Genomic DNA, 20,978 nt, shown 5'->3' with positions numbered 1-20,978 from the left:
CATGCACAGCTCATTGGCCAGACGCTATCGTGTGGGCAGCCCAGCAGCAAGGGAAGCTGGGAAGGTGGCTCCAGCTCTGGCGGGAACACACGGGGACCCACAGAAGGGACGTGCGGGCAGCCCCTACCACAATGATCCTCAAATAAACTGGGGGCCTGTGTGGATGACTAACCCAAGTCAGGGGCTGGTAATCTTGGCGGCTTCTAGGAAGAGTTTAGAAAATGGCGAGCAAGAATAGATTTATCGCTCTGCCTATTCTGTTGCATTTTCTACCACATACTACCTTCAAAAAAGAGAGGGGGCTTTAGCTGTGGAGGGACCCAAGGAAAATTAAAAACTTCCACAGGCTAGTTAAGGTCAAGGTTGTGAGGTGGTGGTAATTCCTCAGCCAGCACCACGGGGCCGGCTCTGCCACACAGAGGAACCCCTACAAGCCAGGGTAGGAGCCGAAGTCGGCCGGCAAGGGCCGCACTTGGGCGCTGGAAGCCAGGCAGGCCGAGACCTCATTCAAGGCCACCATTAGCCAAACCACCGCCTGGAGGGAACCACAAAGACCTACCCAAGAGAAAAATATTGCCGCACCGCGCAACGGATCCAACTAGGCCCCGCCCATACGCCGCTCCTACGCGCTGGATCCTCAACGTCCCGCTCCGCCCAGCCAGTGACGCGACGTGCACGTGGGCGGAGCCTAGGCTCCCGGGATCCGCCGGCTCTCGGCCTGTGGGTGGTGGTCCTGGTAACGCCGGTCGGAGAGGAGAGCCGGGAAGCTTCCTCGGTAGCCCGCCAGCTCTCTCGAATCAGAACCTCCCTCCGTGGTGGAGCAGAGGGGATCCTACAGGGTAAGGGCAGGCGGGCCGGGGACGCGCATAGGGCTGGTGGGGTCTGCCGGACCCGGGGGTCTGCACGTGGGCCGCCCGGAGCGGGGGCGCGGAATGGAGGAGGCTTGGGGTTTCAGGGGTCCAGACTCACGCGCCTGCCAGCTCCTCGGGCTCCAGCGGCGGAGCCTGCAGGCGACCTCAGGGTCATTCGCATCCGGCTTTTCCCTCCTACTGCCTTAACGTCCTGGTTCCATTAGTCTTCCTTGAACTCTGGGCTCCTCTGACCCGTGAGGGGAGCGATTCGTGGTCTGGAAACTGGGTGGGCCAGATAGCAGGGGTCTCTGCCCCAAGGAAGCTGGAGCCCTGCTGCATTCATTCATTCAGCAGCATTTACTGACCCGCTTCCTAGAGCTGTGCCAGTTGCAGGAGATCCTGTAGGGGAAGGACTGGCAGGCCCATTGCCTCTGGGCCTCACAGCCCAGGTGGGAAGCCCAGGTAACGGACAAGATCATGTCATTCTGACTACTGCGCATGTGAGGACAATAAACTCTGGCATTGCTGTGGTGACCAGGAATAGAGCTCATAGAGTGGTCAGGCGGTTATGCCTAAGCTGAGGAATGAGCCAGGAGTGCTCTAGGCTACGAGGGAGGGAGGGAGGGAGGGGGAGGCAGGCCCTGAGGTGGATAGAGCTGGATACCAAGCTGGACTCCCCTCAGTGGAAAGCCCTGAAGAGTCAGGAAGGTAGAAGAGAAGGGAGAGGGAGAGATGGGCAGGGGACCATGGAAGGAAGGGTGTTTTTTAACCTTAAATTAGAAGCTATAGAATGGTTTTAAGGGTTGAGGGAAAGCCTGAATTGTTTTGTAGGTTATGGTAGGCACAGACCCCATATCCTGGGCATCCACCCAAAGGAATCAGTCACCCAGAAGTGCCTGGGTAGCTTCAGCTGTCTCTCCAGACACCTGTATTCCAGGATCATCAAGCCTGGAATCCTATATCCTTCAGGATGCCATGGAAGTCCTAACCCATAGCCACCCAGTGAAGGAATCTGAAACTTCTAGGAAGGAGGTTGCTTGGAGATAGGTGGATAGCAATTGTGATTACGAGGGCTTTCTGACCCACTATGCAGGAGCCATGATGGGTGGGGGATTAGGGTTTGTCTGGGGGAGGTTCTTGTGTTTCTGTTACCAGTATATTAAGAAGGTTCATGGGGGAGAAAAGCATCATGTTATAAATCTGGAAACTGTTTCTGTCTCCCTCCACCCTCATAAGTATCAGGTGGCTAATAAGGTATGTGTCTCTCTCCTTGGTGGAACCTCATATGAAAAACCAGAGAGGTGGACAACCATGTAAAGAGATCTGGAAGAGCCTCCTCTCTCACTCTGTCTTGTGAAAAGGAAACAACGGGTGATGTTAACAGGGCTGACTCATGTACATATGCTTTTTTTTCAGTGAAGTGGAGAAAAATCCATTTAAACCTACCAGGAGAATAAGTAGCAGTTTGTTAATGTCATTTAATTTTGGATAGGTTTTTAGCGTATGTGGCAATCATTTGCACACATGGCCCTTTTGTGTACTTTAACTGAAAACCTTGAAGAAACTGGCCAACAGATTGTGTGGCCACTGATCCAAATCAGATAGAGCTTGTTTTTCCAGCTCTATCCTTGCCTTCCCTAGCTCCTAGAACGTTTAGCCAAGGGATGGGGCAGGCACCTGCCTCTGGCACCACTGACCCAGCCTCCATCTGACAGAGGGTAGCCACCAGCTGGAGACAGCTGGGAGCAAGATTTGCTAAGCCAAACCTCTTTTTGCCTTTGTACACCTTACATCCTGCCCCACCCTACTCCCAGCCTACTCTTTATTTCCCACCTGGCTTACCTACCTTATAGCCTTGTTCTAGATTCTCTCTTCCTTTAAAGGACAAAGCTAAATTTGAATTGTTTTCCTAAGTGGACTTCTAGGGAGAGCCTGGTCAACATATTTACATTATGGTGTTAGTGGTGCCCATGGAAATGCAATTTGCCCCTCCAGAAATTGTCTCATAGTACTAGTATCACAGAACAACCCAATGGAATGAAACTGGCTTTTAAGTTTGGGGTCTCCAGGACATGGAGGTGCCTGTGGACCAGGCTGTTCTGGGCTCTATGCTCTCTAAATGTTATTTTCTATTTAGACTCTGTTTATCTCATGCTGAGCTTGTTGGTATGTAACTTTAATGATTATGTATGTGTAATTTCATGAGAGTATTTTTTAGTTGTCTAAAGTAGAGTCTTACATTAACAGGGAAAGTGAAGTGATGGAGCATATTTGATTTCGAGACGGAAGCCAGAAAGTCTGGTCTGTGCCTCACCACGTGCCAGCTGTGTGATTCCAGGCAAGTCTGTTTTCAAACATTTCCTGGGCCTTGGTGCTGTCATATGGAAATAAGTTGTCATATATTATGTGGTGTAAGTGCCAGCCTTGTGGGCCTCTGCTAACAGAATATAGCATATGTAAAGGGTATTTTTTTAATGGGTAAACAAAGATATTAAAGAGCAACCTTTGCCTCAAAATTTGGTGTGCCACCTGTTAACCTGATCATGTAGGACATGGTTTGCAGAGTAACATGGGACATGATAAAATGAAAAATGGTCTTCTGCCTGTGCGACTCAGGCAGGCCAGTATGGTGCCAACCTTCTGGTTGCAAAGGAGGAGAGAGAGTGTACAGAAAGAAAGAGAGACAGACAGAGAGAGAGAGAGAGAGAAAGAAAAGCAAGAAAGAGTCTTATAAAAAACACTATCAAAATTGGAAGATGTTAGTATTTTGTGTCCTTACTGTTCATCCTTAGAAATAGTTTAGAGCTTTCTCTTTAAAAAAAAAAAAAAGATCATTTCGTTTAATCTCTTAGCAATGAAAAACTCTGGGTTAAAGTGACCTAACGAAACGAACCCTGTGAGAGAGCCAGTTGTAGAGTGATTTCTGGCTGCCTGGGGATGGGCATTCTCCAGGTCACATCTCAGCCTTGTTTGTTGCTGGGTCTTCTCTCTGTCATTAATTTCTTCACTCCTGATCTTAGTGAACATCTCCTTAAGGCACATGGTTCCCCAGGTCACAATCCCAAACCTGCTGTCTCATGAGGGTCATTTCTGCCCATGCCCTGCTGTCATTTCACACTTGTAGAAAACCTGGTCACTGTTGTCTCTGCCCAAACAGCCCTTCCCAAATGGTCTGCTTCTGTTGCTGGCCAACAATACTACTTTTGCCGTTTTATTTTGTGTAGGTCTTACAGCTTTTTTGTCCCCCATTTCCTCCATTATTGCCTTCCTTTGGGTGTAATTGATTCTTTTGTAGGGACAGTATTTATTCCCTTCTCATTTCCTTTTATATATATTTTCTAGATATTTTCTTTGTGGTTACCACAGAGATTACATATAATATCCTAAAATTATAACAGTCTATTCTAAATTTTATCCCAGCTTAGCTTGAATTACATATAACTCTTCTCCTTTATATCATACATCTTCCTAATTTATGTTTTTGATGTCACAGCATTTGTTTTGCTTGTTTTACTTTTATTTATTTTGAGAGAGAGAGAAAGAGAGCACAGGTGGGGGAGGGGCAGAGAGAGAGAGAGAGAGAGAGAGAGAGAGAGAGAGACTCCCAAGCAGGCTTCACATTGTCAGCACGAAGCCCAATGCGAGGCCTGAACTCAAAAACTCTGAGATCATGACCTGAGCTGAAGTCAGATGCTTAACCAGCTGAGCCACCCACACACTCCTCAATGTTTGTTTTCTAAATGCTGAAGAAAATAAAAAGTGGAGTTACAAACCAGTATACACTAATACCAGTTGTTGTATTTGTCCACATATTTAACTACACTGGAGATCTTTATATTTTCTTATGGATTTCTGTTACTGTTTAGCATCCCTTCATGTCAACTTTTAGCATTTGTTGTAGGGCAGGTCTTCTGGTAAAGAACTCCCTCAACTTTCATTTATCTGGGACTACCTTATTTCACCTTCATTTTTGAAGGACAGATTTGCTGAATAGGAAAGTCTCAGCTGACAGATTTTTTCTTTCAGCAGTTTGAATATATCATTCCACTGTTTTCTGACTGCCAAAGTTTCTGTTGAGAAATGGCCTGATAATCTTATTATTTAAGGATCCTTTGTACATGATGAATTGCTTTTGTCTTGCTGCTTTCAAGATTCTCTCTTCTATTTTCTGGCTCTTAGTGGTGTGATTGTAATGTGTCTCAGCATGAGTCTCTGGGTTTATCCTCCTTGGAGTTCAGCCATTATTTCTGTCCCTCTCTCTCTCTCTGTCTTCTCTTGTGAGACTCCTGAAATGTGCCTGTTGGTCGCTTGGGTGTCTCATAAATCCCTTGGGCTCTGTTCACTTTTCTTATGTCTTTTTCTTCTTTTACTCCTCTGACTCAATAAATTTAATGTCCATGTTCAAGTTCATTGGTTTTTCGGCCTGCTCAAATTTGCTGTTAAACCCCTCTTGTGAATTTTTCAATACAGTTACTATACTATTTAGCCCCACAGTTTGTTAGGTTGCTTTTTATAATTTCTATTTCTTCATTAGTTTTTTCATTTTGTTGTCATATTCTTATTTCTTTCAGTTCTTGTGTTTTCTTTAGCTTTCAGCATATTTAAGACAGTTATTTTAAGTCTTTATCTGGTATATCCAATGCCTGTGTTTTTTCAGGGATAGTTTCTGTCACCTCTTCTTCCTTTGAATGGGCCATGTTTTCCTGTATCTTGGTATGCCTTCTGATCCTTCTGATTTTTGTTGTTGAAAAATGGAGCATTTAAGAAAATAGCCATCTTTACCAATCTTTGCAGACTGGTTCTGCCCCATGAAAGACCTTGACTAATAGAATGTGTCTGAGCCTTGGAGTCAGTCCAGGGCAAAGGCTTAAGGTCTTCTCAGGATTGTTACCTGGGCCTGTGTGTGTGTTAGTTTCAATTCTCCCATATATTATGGCTGCTTTTAAATGTCTTAATTTCTTAAACAGTTTCATCCACACTACTTCTTAGGTGTTCGATGTTCTGTTGTTTCTTACACACACACACACACACACACACACCCCTGGCCTCTTACCCCAAGCATGTGTGGGTCTTCTGTCACCCTGTGACTTTCATAAGAAGTACCCACAGCTACCTTCCACAGTTTTCCCCCATCTGAGCTCTGAGCTCCAACTCAGGCAAAACAGAGACCTGTCTCTTGGGCAGCCCAAAGATAGGTTAGGGTGTTGCTCTGCTCCCTCCAGTTTGAGGGAAGAAGATAAGTAAACTCTGGGCTGCTGCTTCCTTTAGACCACACTGTACAGGGAGGGGTGGGGGCCAGGGTGAGTAAACAACCCTGAACTTACGACCATTCTGAATGTGACTTCTTGATTGGGCTTATAGATCTATGGATCTTTGACTGTTTTTCAGAATGCCTATAAAACATGTTAGCCAGTCCCAATTTTTAAAAATATTTCTGTGGGGGAACAAGGGCTTTGGGCTCCCTATTCTACCATCTTGCTGATGTTCCTCTCCTCGTTAAAGGATTTGAAACGGACTCTTTTTATTTTTATTTTTATTTATTTATTTATTTTTATTTCTAGGAGAGAAAGAGAGAGCGTGAGCAGGGGAGGGTCAGAGAGAGAGGGAGTCACAGACTGAAACAGGCTCCAGGCTCTGAGCTGGCAGTCAGCACAGAGCCCGACGCGGGGCTCGAACCCACGAACCGCGAGATCATGACCTAAGCGAAAGTCGGACGCTTAACCGACTAAGCCACCCAGGCGCCCCCGGACTCTTTTTATTTTTTTTAAATGTTTATTTTTGAGAGAGAGAGAGAACACATGCACATGACAGAGAGAGAGAGAGAGAGAGAACACATGCACATGACAGAGGGAGACAGAAGATCTGAAGCAAGCTGCGCACTGACTGCAGAAAGCCCAATGTGGAGCTTGAAGTCACAAACCGTGAGATCATGACCTGAGCCAAAGTCAGATGCTTAACTGACTGAGCCACCCATGCACCCCAAAACAGGGACTCTTGTGTGTCTGGTGACAGTATGGGAGGTAGACAGGGATAGAGGAGCATCTTCCACCCTTCTAGATAAGGACCTATATTCTCGACTGAGCAGCAGTGGCATAACCACACTCTGTCCCTGACCTTGAAGCTGCTGGCCTAGAGGGTGACATGGACCTTTAGGAATTAATCCTATAGACCCTGGCATTGTTACAGATTATGATGGTACCAGGCCAGAGGGGGCAGGGAGTACAGAGAGAGCATAATAGGGGTGGGGGCCTTCCAAGTTAAGGGTGGTCAGGGAAGGTGGGGACAATAACATTTCAGCTAAGGCTTGAGTATAAGAACAAGGTTGTCCAGGTTATTGCACAAGCATTCTGGGAACCAGTAACAGTGTGTGCAAAGGGCCTGAGGCAGAGAAGAGCTGAGTTCTAGGGATAGAAGGAGGCACTGGGTTCTTAGAACACTGTGAGCAAAGGCAAGAGAGGATGAGAGAAAGCTGCAAAGGCTGGTGAGGAGCCAGGGTGTGCACCATGATTCTAAGAACAGTAGGAAGCTCCCAAGTGAGATCCAAGAGAGGCCCAAAGTTAGGCAGGAGCAGGGGTTGGGGAGGGAGGTTTGCTCCTTGGTCCTGCCAGCATAGACTTTCCCTGAGCCCTGTGCACAGCAGATGCTCAGTGGGGGTAATTTGTCCTGCCCCCTGCCTAAGCTTGGGTGGTGGGACACTGGTGTCCCCCTAAGCAGGAGCACAGAGACAGCCAAAGGTTTGAGCAGTGCTCTTGGATCTGAGGGCATCCAGGTATAGCTGCGGGGCTAGATCCTGGAAAGGTTTGGCTACAAAAGGCCTGGACTCCCTTCCCCACCACCCTAAGGGCCACTTTCATACAATTTCTCCTCTGCCCAGACAACCTCAAGGTTGGTGTGAAGACCACCACAGGCTTGCCCCCTGTATTTTTAACTCTGGCCTCTGCTTTTCTCCTCCCCAGACAGTGCAGTCACACTGTCTTCCAGCACTCCTGCCTGTCACTGTCCCTTGTCCCAAGGGGGATGTTACCTTCTGCTATCCTGCTATAAGCTAGCACTCAGTATGTGTTCTCTGTGTCCTTCTGAGCACATCACACATCTCATAGTATCCCCAAACAGTGTCACGCAGCAGTTTTCCACCTTACAGATGAGGAGACCAGCTCCCATGAAGATTAACTTGCCTGCAGTCACTTGCTGCAATGGGCAGAGCACAAGTCCATGTCCTGCTTTCAACCTTGTGCTTCCCTATCTCCCTACTCCTAGGAGAGTCCACTACACTTACCACAACTGACAGAGTGAGGGATGGACATTCCCCGGGGGCAGGGAGCCCTGAGAATCAAGCACCCTGCTTCTTGTCTTTTGAAGCCTTATGTTCCTTCCCGCATGGTTTCTTATACCAGAAGCTGCTAAGAAAGCTTAAACTAATGCTTTCATTTGAGGGACTGAAGGGTATTGAACCAAAGACAGTGGTGCAGAGTTAGTTTCTTTTGCTGTTCAGGTAGAATTTCATAGATGTGGAAAGCACATAGGCATTATTTCCTCCTTGGCGGAGTGTGCTGCATGAGTAAAAAGAGGCATCTCCTATGAAACTTCCAGGAAAATGAGCTGTATTTCTCAGACATGGCTGGGGCTCTCTGTAGTCCCCAAGGGATAGGACTTTAAGTCTTCTAAGAAGTAAACGCCTATATAGAAGAGGAAGAATTGAAAGAATGGATTGGGCACATATTCCTGTACCTTGAAAGGTGTGGGGATACCATTTACATGTGGCTTTTTAAAGTGGCCACAAGTCCAAAAGCCACTTGTCTGAAACAGCACTTGCTCAGGACCAGGCTCAGACCGTAGAGCCGGCAACTGTGGATCTGTGCCCCGAGTCAGCCTCTGCAGCACCTACCTCAAGCAGGCTATCTAATCTTTTTAAGCCCCAGTTCCTCTTCTCTTCTATAAAGTGGGCTCATACCTTTTAGAAGCACTTTGAAGACCAAATGAAGCTTCTCATTCCAGGAAAAATGCAGACCAGTTTCTGGCTGAATGTTTTGTCCCCAAGCACAGGCACTTCTGACTTCCCCTGGAAGCTTACAGCCTAACATGTTTTTTCTGCTTCTCCTCCCTTTTCACCAACAGCTGCAGCACAGTCCTCAGCAGATAGAGACATGAGAAAAATACCAAATAATGGGAACCTGAAGATGACGAAGGTGGCGTACCCTCTGGGGCTGTTCGTTTGCCTGTTCATCTATGTCGCCTACATCAAGTGGCACTGGGCCTCCGCCACCCAGGCCTTCTTCAGCATCACTGAGGTAGCCTCTGGGGCCCGGAGGGGCCAGCAAGCTCACAGTCTCCCAGGAACGGCTGCACATGGTCATGAGGTTTTCTATGGCATCATGTTTGATGCGGGAAGCACTGGCACCCGTGTCCACATATTCCAGTTTGCCCGGCAGCCTGGAGGTATGCCGAACAGAGGGCCCTGGCCATTCACTGCATGGTTCTCTGTGCTCACATAAGAGCTCTTGGGATCTCTTCCACTTAGAGACAGTGGTTTTTCAGCATGTGGGCTGGATGCCCTGCCTCAAGCTCATCTGGGAACTTGTCAAAAGTGCAGGTTCCTGGAGAAGCTGGCTCAGGTGTGGTTTGGGGCCCAGGAATCTAAATTTCCCCAGAGCCTCAGACTATCCGTACTCAACACTAGTGCCGGAGTCCCGCTCCGGCAGGTCCAGGGGGTCCCTGAAGGATGGATGGTGTCGGCGAGAGAGGGATGAGAGCGCCCCGAGATTCTTTCTGGTCACCAGCCAGGCGTCTCCGCACTGTCTGAGACTCAACTTTATTTTATGATTAAGTGTTTGGGGGGATGGCACAAAAGTGGCATTCTGATGATAAATTCTTTGATCAGTAAAAACTTTGCAGAGCATTGATATGCGTAGGTGTATGGGGGACAGCCCAGAAGTGGCATTCAAATATAAACAGGAAGTTTTTAGCATAGTAAGGCCAAAAGTTAGTTCTTTGAGAGCAGGGGTCAATAGCCTATTTATCGCTTAGTGGGAAGTATTAAGCAGGTTTTTCAGGAAACACAATGTTGCTCCCATAACCACAAAAGAAGACATCTAAATGTTAGCCACAGGGCTTATAGTTCCTATAATGTCATCCATGCCCAGGAATAGTATATCAGTCTGTACCAAAGTTATTATTTTATTAATGTAAACCTAGAAGCAATAGCTGACCTTTTTGTGTCATCGATTACTCAGTCCTGATCACTATTTCCAGATTACTGAGCATCAGCGTTTTCCCAAGCTACAACAATTTCCTTCACAAGGTGCAATCATCATACCAGGGCCAGAATAAGTCACTCCCAATAAATAAACAAGGTGCCTTGGAGGTCAGTGCTCAAGCAGAAACAATTGAGTGGGGGTGGATCTCTGCCACCATCTGACGGCAAGAGCCTTGCAAGCTTGCCTTAACCTCACAAGGAGTTTTCTCAACTCATGAGTTCAGGAATGGCTCCTGACACACTAGCATCTGGTGATCTAAGCTACCTAAGGGCAGCTGAGATCCCTAAGGGTATTGCGTGGCCTGGCCTATCCCAGCATTCACCAGCAGGTCAGGTGGTTAGGACCATGACTTAAGAAGCTGCATTGGGAGAGGTTAAGGCAGGAAGTTGCCCCAGACTCAGTCTAGTATGAGGCCAGAGTCTGGGTAAGTCATGAACTAGCAAGACCTGGGGCTCAGGCTTATGTAGTGCTGCCCAGTGGATCCAGGAGGAGAGGGGGGTGACAGACAAGAGTGGCCTCAGCAGTGTGGAGGGAGCTGGAGCCTGAGCCTCATCAGCTTTGCTTGAGAGGGTGGGGGCCCCAGGCTTCTGGCAAGAGGGAGGAGGGAGTTTGTATATGTTTACCCCCTAGCTGCTCCTGTGGAGAGATACAGCCACTGCCTAGCTCTGCACTCTTTACCTCCTCCCTTTGATCTCCTTCCCCAGCACCTCTTGTAGCCTCTAGCTCTGAGGGTCATCCTCCAGCTTCTAGCCAATGAAAGTTTTCCCCTTGGCTGCCCAGTAGGTCCCCTTGGCTGCCCAGTTGCATCTGGTTCTTTGCTGACCCTCAAAACCTGTTGAGTAGATACTGTTTTTGAACTGGTGGCAACAAACAGCATTAGTAGTTCTCTCCAAAACTGTCATGACATTTTTTTCTCTACTCTTTATCTGCTTCATTAATTAACTCATTTCAGTAAAGTTTAATATGCCAGACCTCCGTATCTCCAAAAACAGATTTGAAGCTTTTAAGACCATTTGTGTTCAGAATGTAATTCTTTAGTAGCCGTATTCCAGTATCTTATCTCTGGAGGGACATCCTTTCAAAAAGTTCTGTCCCTGATTTTTCCTCCTGGGTCTTCATGTCCAAATTTGGACCAGCAACCCTTGGCCACCAGTGTGCCCCTGCACACTTGCTGTGTATGCTCATGGGTCAAGGCCCCTTATAATTTAAAACACACTTTTTTTAAAAGAAGGGAAAATATAGATGTTCTTTCAGAACTACATCTGGGATGCACTACATCCATCCCAGAACAGAAAAATGATTTTCATATTTGTGGTTTGGAATTATCTGCTCTGCTCCTCTGTTAATTTCACATAAAGCATGTTAAAATTTAGCACTTCAGAGGGATACCGTTTTGTATGTAAATTATACCTCAGTAAAGTTGATTTAAAAAAAAAAAGTTCTGACCAAAGCATCAGGTGTTAACACTTGTTTATCTGAGGCAGCATCCCAGTCACTCTGGGATTGGTCTGATTTCAGACGTCTGCCTTTGAAAAGGGCAGGAAGCCATGGTTGTATATATTTATATATTCATGTATATATTTGCAGTGTACCTTTTTAAACATGTTTCCCCCTTAGAAACTCCCACTTTGACCCATGAGACCTTCAAAGCACTGAAGCCAGGTCTTTCTGCTTATGCTGATGATGTTGAAAAGGTAATGATTTTTTCTCATATTTATTGTTCTTCACATTTGTCTTCCAACTGTGCAATTTGTTAAAGCCAGCTCCCTTTCTGTTGAGTACAGTAGGTCTTCTTCACAGAGAAAAAAGCATCTCTGACGTGCTAACCTGGTCATCAGCTGTTTAGGATGGTCAGTAGGAGGAAACTGGTACTGCACATGAGGCTGAAGGAGGGCCATTGCCCCGCCCACCCCAGCTTCCTAGGCCCTTCCCCCAACCAGCACACGTGCCACCCAGAAGTCTTAGTTCAAAAGCACAAAGGCTACAAACTTGACAAAAAGCAATATTTGGGAGTTTTTTTGCAGTTCCTCTGATGAGGAAGACCAAAGGTGACTAACACAAAAAATTGAAGTTAAAAATGTATTATGTAAAATCCACAAAACCAAATAAATGTAAAAGATTTGCTTAAACAATGATTTTTTTTTTTAAGTTTGTAGCTTTTATATTTTTTTGAGTCCTTAAAGCTTATAGCTTTTAGTGCTTTTGCACTAATGCTGGACACCTGTATTTCCACCAAGGCACTGATGAAATGGACCAGTTAGTGGTATAGCCATATATGCCTTTTGGCTCAAGCATGTCTTAAAAGCTAATATATCATTCTTGCCCACAAGTGTGTCTTGATCTCAGTGAAGTTATAGCCCTGCTTCCCTGTGGCTTGGTTAAAATTGAAAACGAGATTGAAATGAGTGATACTAGAGTAACCATGAGGTTACACATGATTAAATTAGGTGTCTTCAGAATAAACTCATAGGACTTTTAACCTCTTACTTGTTTTAGTAGGCAGCACATGTTCAAGTGGGACATATTTCACAGCTTCACAGGACAGACAGTGAGAACCCCCCCTCCTTCTTCTGTCCCCTCCAGGAGGGCTGGTGTCCCTGGTTTCTTATGTGTCCTTCAAGGGCTAGGTGAAACACGTATGAGCAAATACATCTGTATTCTTCCCCATCTCCTATTTGTACAATAGAATGGCATTCACATTGTTACATACTTTGTTTTTGTCACTCAGCAGTATAACATGGAGAACATTTACTATCAGAATATGAAGAGCTTTCTTGATTTTTCTGGCAATGGTATTGCAGTATTTGTGGGCACATTAAATTACAGAACCCTCCTGAAGGACATTTGATAATGTCTAATGTTTTACTCTTAACAGTATAAGGCTGCAGTTTGTCACTTGATATGAACTCAATTACCCACATATCCAAAGGCATTCATGTCAAATGAATTCTTACAGTGGGATTTCTGAGGAAAAGGAATGTATGTTTTCTCCTTGGACAGACATTGTCAGATTGCCACACGCAGCATCGTACCTGTTGATAATACCCAGCAATACTTTACCAAAGCTGTTGTGCCGCCTCTGCACTGACACGGGACCCTTGCTAACTTTTAGGTCTCAAGCATTTTGGCAGGTATAAATGATTCCTCTGTGTAGTTATTCATGGGGTTTTAGCTCCATGAGGAACCCCAGAATTCATTCATGATGTCCAGGGGAATCACAGCTGATAGGATGTCACCCACTGGCGGTTGGTGCCAGGGCTGGGTGGGGTTTGGGTTGCCAGAGTGTAGAACAGCAAGACCCTTCTTGTGTGTGTCCTTATCTGGCCATGCTCCACTGCCACAAGTGTTTCTCTGTGCTCACCTAGTCCCTGTTGCCCACCACACCTGCCAGCACCACTTATGTCATGTTCTGCTGATTTGGTAAATTAGAAGTAAACGTATTTATGAGTTAATAAAACCAAAACAGTTGGGGGAGCATCTGGGACCTGGTATGCTGAGCTTTGACAGACTCTACTTTACTTTTACCACATTCACAGAGCACTTCGGGAATTCAGGAGTTACTGGATGTTGCTAAAAAAGACATTCCTTTTGACTTCTGGAAGGCTACCCCCTTGGTTCTCAAGGCCACAGCTGGTTTACGTCTGTTACCAGGAGAAAAGGCTCAGAAGTTACTGCAAAAGGTGATCTTACCCATTTACCCCTGGGGGGTGGATAGCTTATGATAGCTAGAAACACCAAATATTCAGCCATTCTTCAAGCAGTCAGAAGGGCTATGTAGAAGCTTCCTGAAGAGGAAAACACATCAAAACGTTAATAGTATCACCTTTAGCTGTTTGTGTTTCCTAGAATGAATCTGTTGTGTGGTAACACCAACTTTGTTTTGAAAATATATTGAAGCCTTTTGAAGGGCTTCCTTCCATGCAGACTTGCTCCAGGTAGAGGGCTGTGGAAGCTGAGTTCCTGACACTTCATCTTCAGCCTACTTGTTCTTGTGGAAACTGCTAATTCCCCTCTTGGTCTGATCCACAGATTTAACTGCTGAGGAGGCCTTTAGCCTTCTCCTGCCCTGTTCTGTTTCTTACATGGCCGGGATTGTCCCCAGGCCCAACAGCAGCCCTGTAAAGGGGCTCTGAACCCTGTCTCTAACAAGTGCCTGGACGGTTTATATTGTCAGGCACATTAGAGAAACTGCTCTCGACAACATGGTCCCCCATTTTCTACTGTTTCTAAACTATGCAACTGCTAAATGATGAATTGTTGCACATTTTTCAAAGTCCCTTATAAAAATTACCTTTACATGCTCAAGTTGGATGGTGGGCCACAAGTGTAGTTAGAATTTGCAGAGTACTGAAGTTTCTGTGTGTCAATACTTGGTTAAAAAAAAAAAAATTGAGAAGGAAATACACCCAAATGCAGCTGCTCTCTGCCTTCACCTCCCTTCTGTGAGACTGTCTCCTGAGTCCCACGCTAAACTCTGCCTTGAGGGGCTTCTTACCCCTCATCTCTAGTCCTAAATAAGGTCAGTGTTTGGGGGCCTAGGGGGCTCAAGGTGCCCCTGAGCAATTCTAGCCCAAAGTGGCTTGAAGACAGGGCTCTTCGTGGTGGTGTCTGCCTCTGCCAGCCCAGGGAGTAGATTAAGGAGGGATACCACTTGCAGAGGATTAGAGAAATTTAAAACAAAACACAAACTTTATTACTTCATAGCACCAGCAGATGCCCTCTGCTGTTTTGTCACCACCGGCTGAAGCACAGCATATTTGGGAACTTTGAGTTTAGATTCTGAAGGATAAAGACATGTCTCTTTACATTTAGGTGAAAGAAGTGTTTAAGGCATCGCCTTTCCTCGTAGGAGATGACTGTGTTTCCATCATGAATGGAACTGATGAAGGTAGGGTCTCCAAAGTACTCTGTCCCAGGAGATAGGCTGTGTGCAGGGCTGCTTTTGGCTTCCAGGTGGGAGCTTTCTCCTTGGTCAGATGTGGGCAAATGAAAGTGGCAGTCCCACTCAATTCACAGTTCAGCTGTCTCAGGATCTTTGTGGGCCAGTGTTAGAGATGGGTTCTCATCTTGACCAGCTCTGAACTGGGCACAGATGAAGTTTCTGAAAACAAATCCTCTTTCCAGTTTAAGAACATTTAGAGAGAATCCCCGATTGCTATCATATTTAGAAGTTTGCTGTTACATTGTTAATGCTAACAGAGAAACAGATTCCTCACCAGCACCATCAGGTTCCTCACCAGGGGAGGGGAGAGCAACATTTGGTTCTCTTCCAAAAAGAGGAAATTGATGATAAAGAATAGGAGGGAGAGATGTGACATTTGATAGAGTACTGTAGTGTTTTAGTATGGTTTCTTCTGGAACAGTCTTCCAGAAGCCGATGGTGACTTGATGACTGATGCCTCTTCCTGTGGTTGGTCTGGAGGCTGAGTAGTGAGTGTTGCTCACTTTGAGCTCCTGGAATCTGAAAAGTGGTCATTTGAGTGCATGTGTTGTTTATAGCATCTCAGGTGATTCACATGCTGTCTGTGATCCTCTCTTGTAGGCGTTTCAGCATGGATCACCGTCAACTTCCTAACAGGTACATTCTTCCCCACCCGCTCGAAGCTGACAGTCCGCAGATGCTATTCTTGACAGCAGCAGTCTCATTTCTACTCTTTAACCCCTTAGGGATCCTGTGTTACTACCCAAAGTAGGTTATTGAGTGGGTTGGGGGCTCATCAGGGCGAACATGGATCTTGCAAATAAAAAGGCTAGGAAAAGCAGCTTCTCTGCAGGCTTGGTTTTCACCAGCATGGCTCCGGCCTCTTCTGCAGCCACACCTGCCTGGGACTCTGTCCTCTCATTTCTGAGGAAATCATGAATAAAACCAGTCATGTTTTCAAATAATAAAGGTGGTTTGCATGCTTATCACCTTAGAATTGAATTCCTGTGCTGTAGGTAGAACAGGGAACAAAAACATTAGTTCTTGGAACGAGGTGGCAAGGATTCGTTATTCTTATTCTCAGTATGTTGATTTTTGTCTCTTTATTGTAATTATGGCAAAGACTAGCATGTGTGACACATGTATGAAAAAAAAGAAGCTTTGTGGCAGAATTTGCCCCTTGGGGATAGAGAGCCATGTTAGGGGACAGATTGGGAGTGCTGAGCTGGGGGAAGGCATGCCTCTGGGCATGAAGGGACATCATGGAAGTCTGTCTCTGAGGAGTGAGCAGTAGTTAAAGGCAGGCACCACTTCTCTGCTGAAGGTCAGTGTCATCCTATATTGTTAAAGCCACAGCCAGTGGAGTCATGTTCATGTCCCTTAAACATGTAGTACACCCTTTCATAGAGATTGTTAAATACAGCTGTTTCTCTGTTTTTCTTTCCACTGAGGAACCTAGCTCCTAAATTCTTCTTACTTTTTTGGCTGGTTGCAGTCTAATTACTAATGCAACAATGCTGTGTTGGTTTCTATTCACTGTGCTCCAGGCAGTTTGAAAACCCCAGGAAGGAGCAGTGTGGGCATGCTGGATTTGGGTGGAGGGTCCACTCAGATCACCTTCCTTCCAAGAGTCGAGGTAACTGGTCCCTGCCACCTCACTGTGGCCCGTACCCGCCAAAGGCCTCCCGCCCCTAGGAGTTGCAGCCCCACAGGGGAGGCCCATAGAACTGGGGCCTCTGGGCCTATGAAGTCCATTCCTGTCCTGAAGGCCAGAGTTATTCACAGTTAGTGCTTCTTCACTTGATTTTAACTCTGAGGAAAAAAATGGAAATTTGGTCTTCAGTGAGGTAATAAATTAGATATTACCTGGAACCCTGGCCATAGAATGTGAGATGCTCCCCCTTCCACCCAGGTCAGCCAGAGAAGGGCCATTAGTTAAGGGGCCATTAGAGATTGATAGAGCTCAAACCCTGTATGAAAGACCTTATAAAGAAGATCAAAATGCCCAGTCAAGACCATAAGTTAACTACAGTGCCTTCCTCACCCACCAGTTTTTTTATTATTATTTTTAGTTTTCAGTGGAAGAACTTTTAAATTTACTCATAATTGACTGGGCCATATTTGTCAGAATGGTAAATATTATAAGGAGGAAAAATACAGTTTTTCATTTTGGGCATTTTATTTTTCATTGCTTGTCCCAAACCTTTTCATAACATGTGACTTAATGAAAAACTAATTTAATTGAATACATCTGTCAATACCCCAGTCTTTTCAAGTGAAAGACCAGCAGGAAGGATAGTAATCCTCACATTCTTCCTCAGGACACCCTCCAGACCTCCCCACCTGGCTACCTGGCGTCACTCCAGATGTTTAATCGGACCTACAAGCTCTATGCCTACAGGTTTGTTTCAGGAGTGGGGGTGGAGGGCTGCCTGTCCAGAAGTGGGGCTCAGCCAGCCCTGTGCAGTGGCCAGAGCACCCAGTCACAAACTGGCCCTGGAAACCCCTGCTGGAGGCCCTGCCGGAGGCTCTCCTTCCTCCTTTTCTTCCTCCCTGCTATTCCTCCCTTCTGCCTTCTCCCTACTTCATTTTTCAATTCACCTACAGTAAAATCACATTTCTCTTTTTTGTGCTTATTCTGCTCTGCTTTGGAGGAGGTTTCCAAAAGGTGTGAAGAGCCCATGGATTGTGCAGGAATTTTCTGAGCCATCTATTTAGCACGTGGCACCTTTAGTAGATTCTTGGCATATGTACTCCATAAAGATTATGGCACATCTGTGTCGTTCACTAGTGTCCACAGCTCCTAAGCAAGCTCTTGTCAGTTAACAGGCTCAGCCATTTATTGAATTGAATGCCCTGAACTCCACAAAGAGAGGCTTCTAGGAGCAGAAAGTCTGCTGCCTCAGCACAGGTTCCTCCCTCTCCCACTTGATTTGGATTCAGGCTGGGTGACCATACTAGAGGTGAAGTTGAAGATGGCACCAAGTGCTTCCTGTGGCCAGCCCCTCACCTGGGATTTTCTTTCCACAGCTACCTGGGCCTCGGATTGATGTCGGCGCGCCTAGCAATTCTGGGTGGCATGGAGGGGAAACCTGGTGAGTGGAATGAGAATTCAGAGCCCTTCTTGCTCAACAGGCTTCAGGGGCCCTTCAGGAAAAGTACTTCCACTCCCCACCCTCACAGTAGCCCACTGAGCCCTGGGGGACTGGGAGAGCCCAGGAGGGATGCATGTGGAAGAACATACCCTGCATCTTGTCAGTAGGCAGTCTGATGGTGATGAATGGTTTTGTGTTTTAACTGTGCACATGCTAAGTTATTTTTCGAAATGAAAAGATGCTAGTGAAGTCATTTCTCAAACACCAAGCTGGGAGATTTTAGCCACCAAGAAACTGTATAATCGTCACCTGTGTTTGGAACGGACTGGTTTTTAAGGATCTGAAGGGAACCGGGGTGCCTGGGTGGCTCAGTGGGTTAAGTGTCCGACTTTGGCTCAGGTCATGATCTCGCAGTTGATGGGTTCAAGCCCCACGTCGGGCTCTGTGCTGACAGCTAGCTCAGAGCCTAGAGTCTGCTTCAGATTCTGTGTCTCCCTCTCTCTCTGACCCTCCCCTGCTCACACACTCTCTCTCTCTCTCAGAAATAAATAAAAAACATTAAAAAATTGAAAAAATGATCTGAAGGGAACCTTCTTCTTCATAACAGTACAGGAGGGGCCGTGAGGAAGTGATTTTGGGTCTGCTGCCTTGGACCTGGGAGAGTTTTTCCCTCATTCCCAATAATTCTAGTCTTGTGAGAACGTCCCTACATCTTCTGTTGCTCTATGAAGGATCATTAAACACAGGCTTGGCCCTTCCTACAGACATGGCATTGGACTAGGGATGGAGCCTATGTCAGGTCAGGATGTTTCCTCCCAAGCCTTCTCTATCTTCCCTGACTGGCCTGGCTGAAGAGAAGCCTGGTACATGACCTCTTATGAAGTCTTAGGGAATTACCATGTTCTGATTTTGGGGACACTGCTCTGATGCTGGCATTGGCCTCTGTTTTCTGATGGCATTGATCAAGGCCCAAAGGGCTTGACCCATGCCTCTGGTCCAGACATGTGTGCATGAGGCCATACCTGTGCTCCAGCCACAAGCCATTTCCTCAGCCCTGCCTCTCTTTGCCTCACACCTGCTCTCCTCCATAGGCCTAGCACTTCTCTGCACTTCTTTTAAGGGCCTGGTTTTCTGACAGAGTGGTAATGTTTAGCTGGAATTTTTGTTATTCACATACGTCTTATTTCAGTTCACTTATTTGAAATCCTAGTGTTTAATCTCATTAACCTGTGGTTGCAAATCAGAAACATGTCCATGTCTCAGACATACCTGCAACCTTTGTTCTGGGGCCAGAAAACACCTATTTAGCCAACAAGAAAAAGGCAGGTGTCGGGGCGCCTGGGTGGCTTAGTCGGTTGAGCGTCCAACTTTCGCTTAGGTCATGATCTCGCAGTTCGTGGGTTCGAGCCCCGCGTCGGGCTCTGTGCTGACTGCCAGCTCAGAGCCTGGAGCCTGTTTCTGTCTGTGACTCCCTCTCTCTCTGACCCTCCCCTGCTCCCGCTGTCTCTCTCTCTCTCTCCTAGTAATAAATAAAAAAAAAAAAAAAAGAAAAAAAGAAAACATTTAAAAAAAAAAAGGGCAGGTGTCCATTAGCGTGTTGGTGGCTAGCCTTGGAGTCCCATTATCTGCATGAAGTGCCCATTTAGGACACATGAGGCTGTAACACCTGCCATGAAGGAGGTGGACAGCTCCTGCCCCAGAGGAATCCTCTCCCTATTGTGTTGTCTGTTGCTGCACAACAAGTACACACCAAACTGAGTGGTAGAAACAAGCAAACAGCAGTCATTTTATTCTTGTGTCTTCTGATTGCACAGGCTTGAGGGGGGCAGCACCTCTTCTAGGATCCCTGGGGTCTTGTGTGGTGACACCTGGGGTGTCTGGGTGAATGTCTTGCATCTCAGTGCTCTTCCATGTGGCCTCCCCCAGCAGAGTAGCCTGCACTTCTCCCTGGCAGATCAGGAAAGAAAACTGCCCTGAAGTCACATGTCATCGTGTCCTACACATTCCATGGATGAAAGCAGGCCCAGTCCAGAATCAAGGGCAGTCATAGGGACTCACTTCTCAGCACGCACATCCTTAAGGAGTGGCATCGTGGGGCCAGTCTTGGAGGCCAACCACCATGCTTCCTGTGCTATTTGTGGGGCCCAGGTTTTATGTTGTGGGGCAGCACAGATGCGTGGCATGGTGGCATTGTTCTGGCCCTACCAGGTTACTTGCTGCCTCATTTGTCCATAAAATCGGATAGCATTGGCTCCCCTTCTATTAGGATGGTTGTGACAATTGACTGAATATAGCACTTGGCTCAGTGCCTGGAACCCTGAAGCCCCTCAGTGCATGTAAGCTGAGGGTGGCTATGTTTCCAGAACTGATGAGGTTTTGCGGCAGCTTCTGTAATAGAGAAAGGCTTTGCCTCTCCTAGTTGACCTGGAATGCTTCCACAGGTCAGGTCTAATCTGTCAAAAAGAAGCATGTTCCTTTGGCCCTCCAATGCCTTCATTACTAGAATTGGGGAGGAAAATGTTTTCTTTTGGCCTATTAGTTAAATTGACATAAGACAGATTAATAGAAAAATTTAATTACGTATGCACAGGACTTTCATAAGAATATGACACCCAAGGACAAGTCAGGCAATTGAGGCTTATGTGCCATCCTGAGCTAAGGAATAGGATAGAGGCCTGGGGCTCTAAAGGGGAGAAGGTCATAATGAGGTCTGCACAGGTCCCAACCTGCTTGGGGTTTGGGGTTGCTGTCTACCTCATAAAGCAAAGTAGAGGATTTGTCTTCTGCGAGGATGAAGTTGTCTTCTCTGAAAAAGCCTCCTATATAGTTGGCTTTGGCATCTTCCAAGAGTAGAGAG

The 20,978-nt window shown here is 46.4% G+C and overlaps 1 protein-coding gene across 2 annotated transcripts in view; it reads left to right on the top strand.

The window, feature by feature from the left end:
- Window positions 1-696: 696 nt before the first annotated feature.
- ENTPD6 (ectonucleoside triphosphate diphosphohydrolase 6) overlaps window positions 697-20,978 on the top strand; it is a 34,712-nt gene continuing 14,430 nt past the window's right edge. For both annotated transcript variants that reach the window (XM_077760157.1, XM_077760156.1), the window contains exons 1-10: window positions 697-839; window positions 3,099-3,189; window positions 8,967-9,287; window positions 11,723-11,799; window positions 13,642-13,785; window positions 14,918-14,993; window positions 15,648-15,683; window positions 16,574-16,662; window positions 17,348-17,427; window positions 18,057-18,121. In XM_077760157.1, coding sequence (XP_077616283.1) covers window positions 8,996-9,287; window positions 11,723-11,799; window positions 13,642-13,785; window positions 14,918-14,993; window positions 15,648-15,683; window positions 16,574-16,662; window positions 17,348-17,427; window positions 18,057-18,121 — 859 coding nt within the window. In that variant the 5' untranslated portion in view covers window positions 697-839; window positions 3,099-3,189; window positions 8,967-8,995. The remainder of the gene's footprint in view (window positions 840-3,098; window positions 3,190-8,966; window positions 9,288-11,722; window positions 11,800-13,641; window positions 13,786-14,917; window positions 14,994-15,647; window positions 15,684-16,573; window positions 16,663-17,347; window positions 17,428-18,056; window positions 18,122-20,978) is intronic.

Source organism: Crocuta crocuta, unplaced genomic scaffold (assembly GCF_008692635.1).
Source record: "Crocuta crocuta isolate KB4526 unplaced genomic scaffold, BGI_CrCroc_1.0 scaffold23, whole genome shotgun sequence".
Taxonomy (NCBI): Eukaryota; Metazoa; Chordata; class Mammalia; order Carnivora; family Hyaenidae; genus Crocuta; species Crocuta crocuta.
Note: the sequence above shows the minus strand (reverse complement) of the source record. Positions and strands in the feature narration are given on the sequence as shown.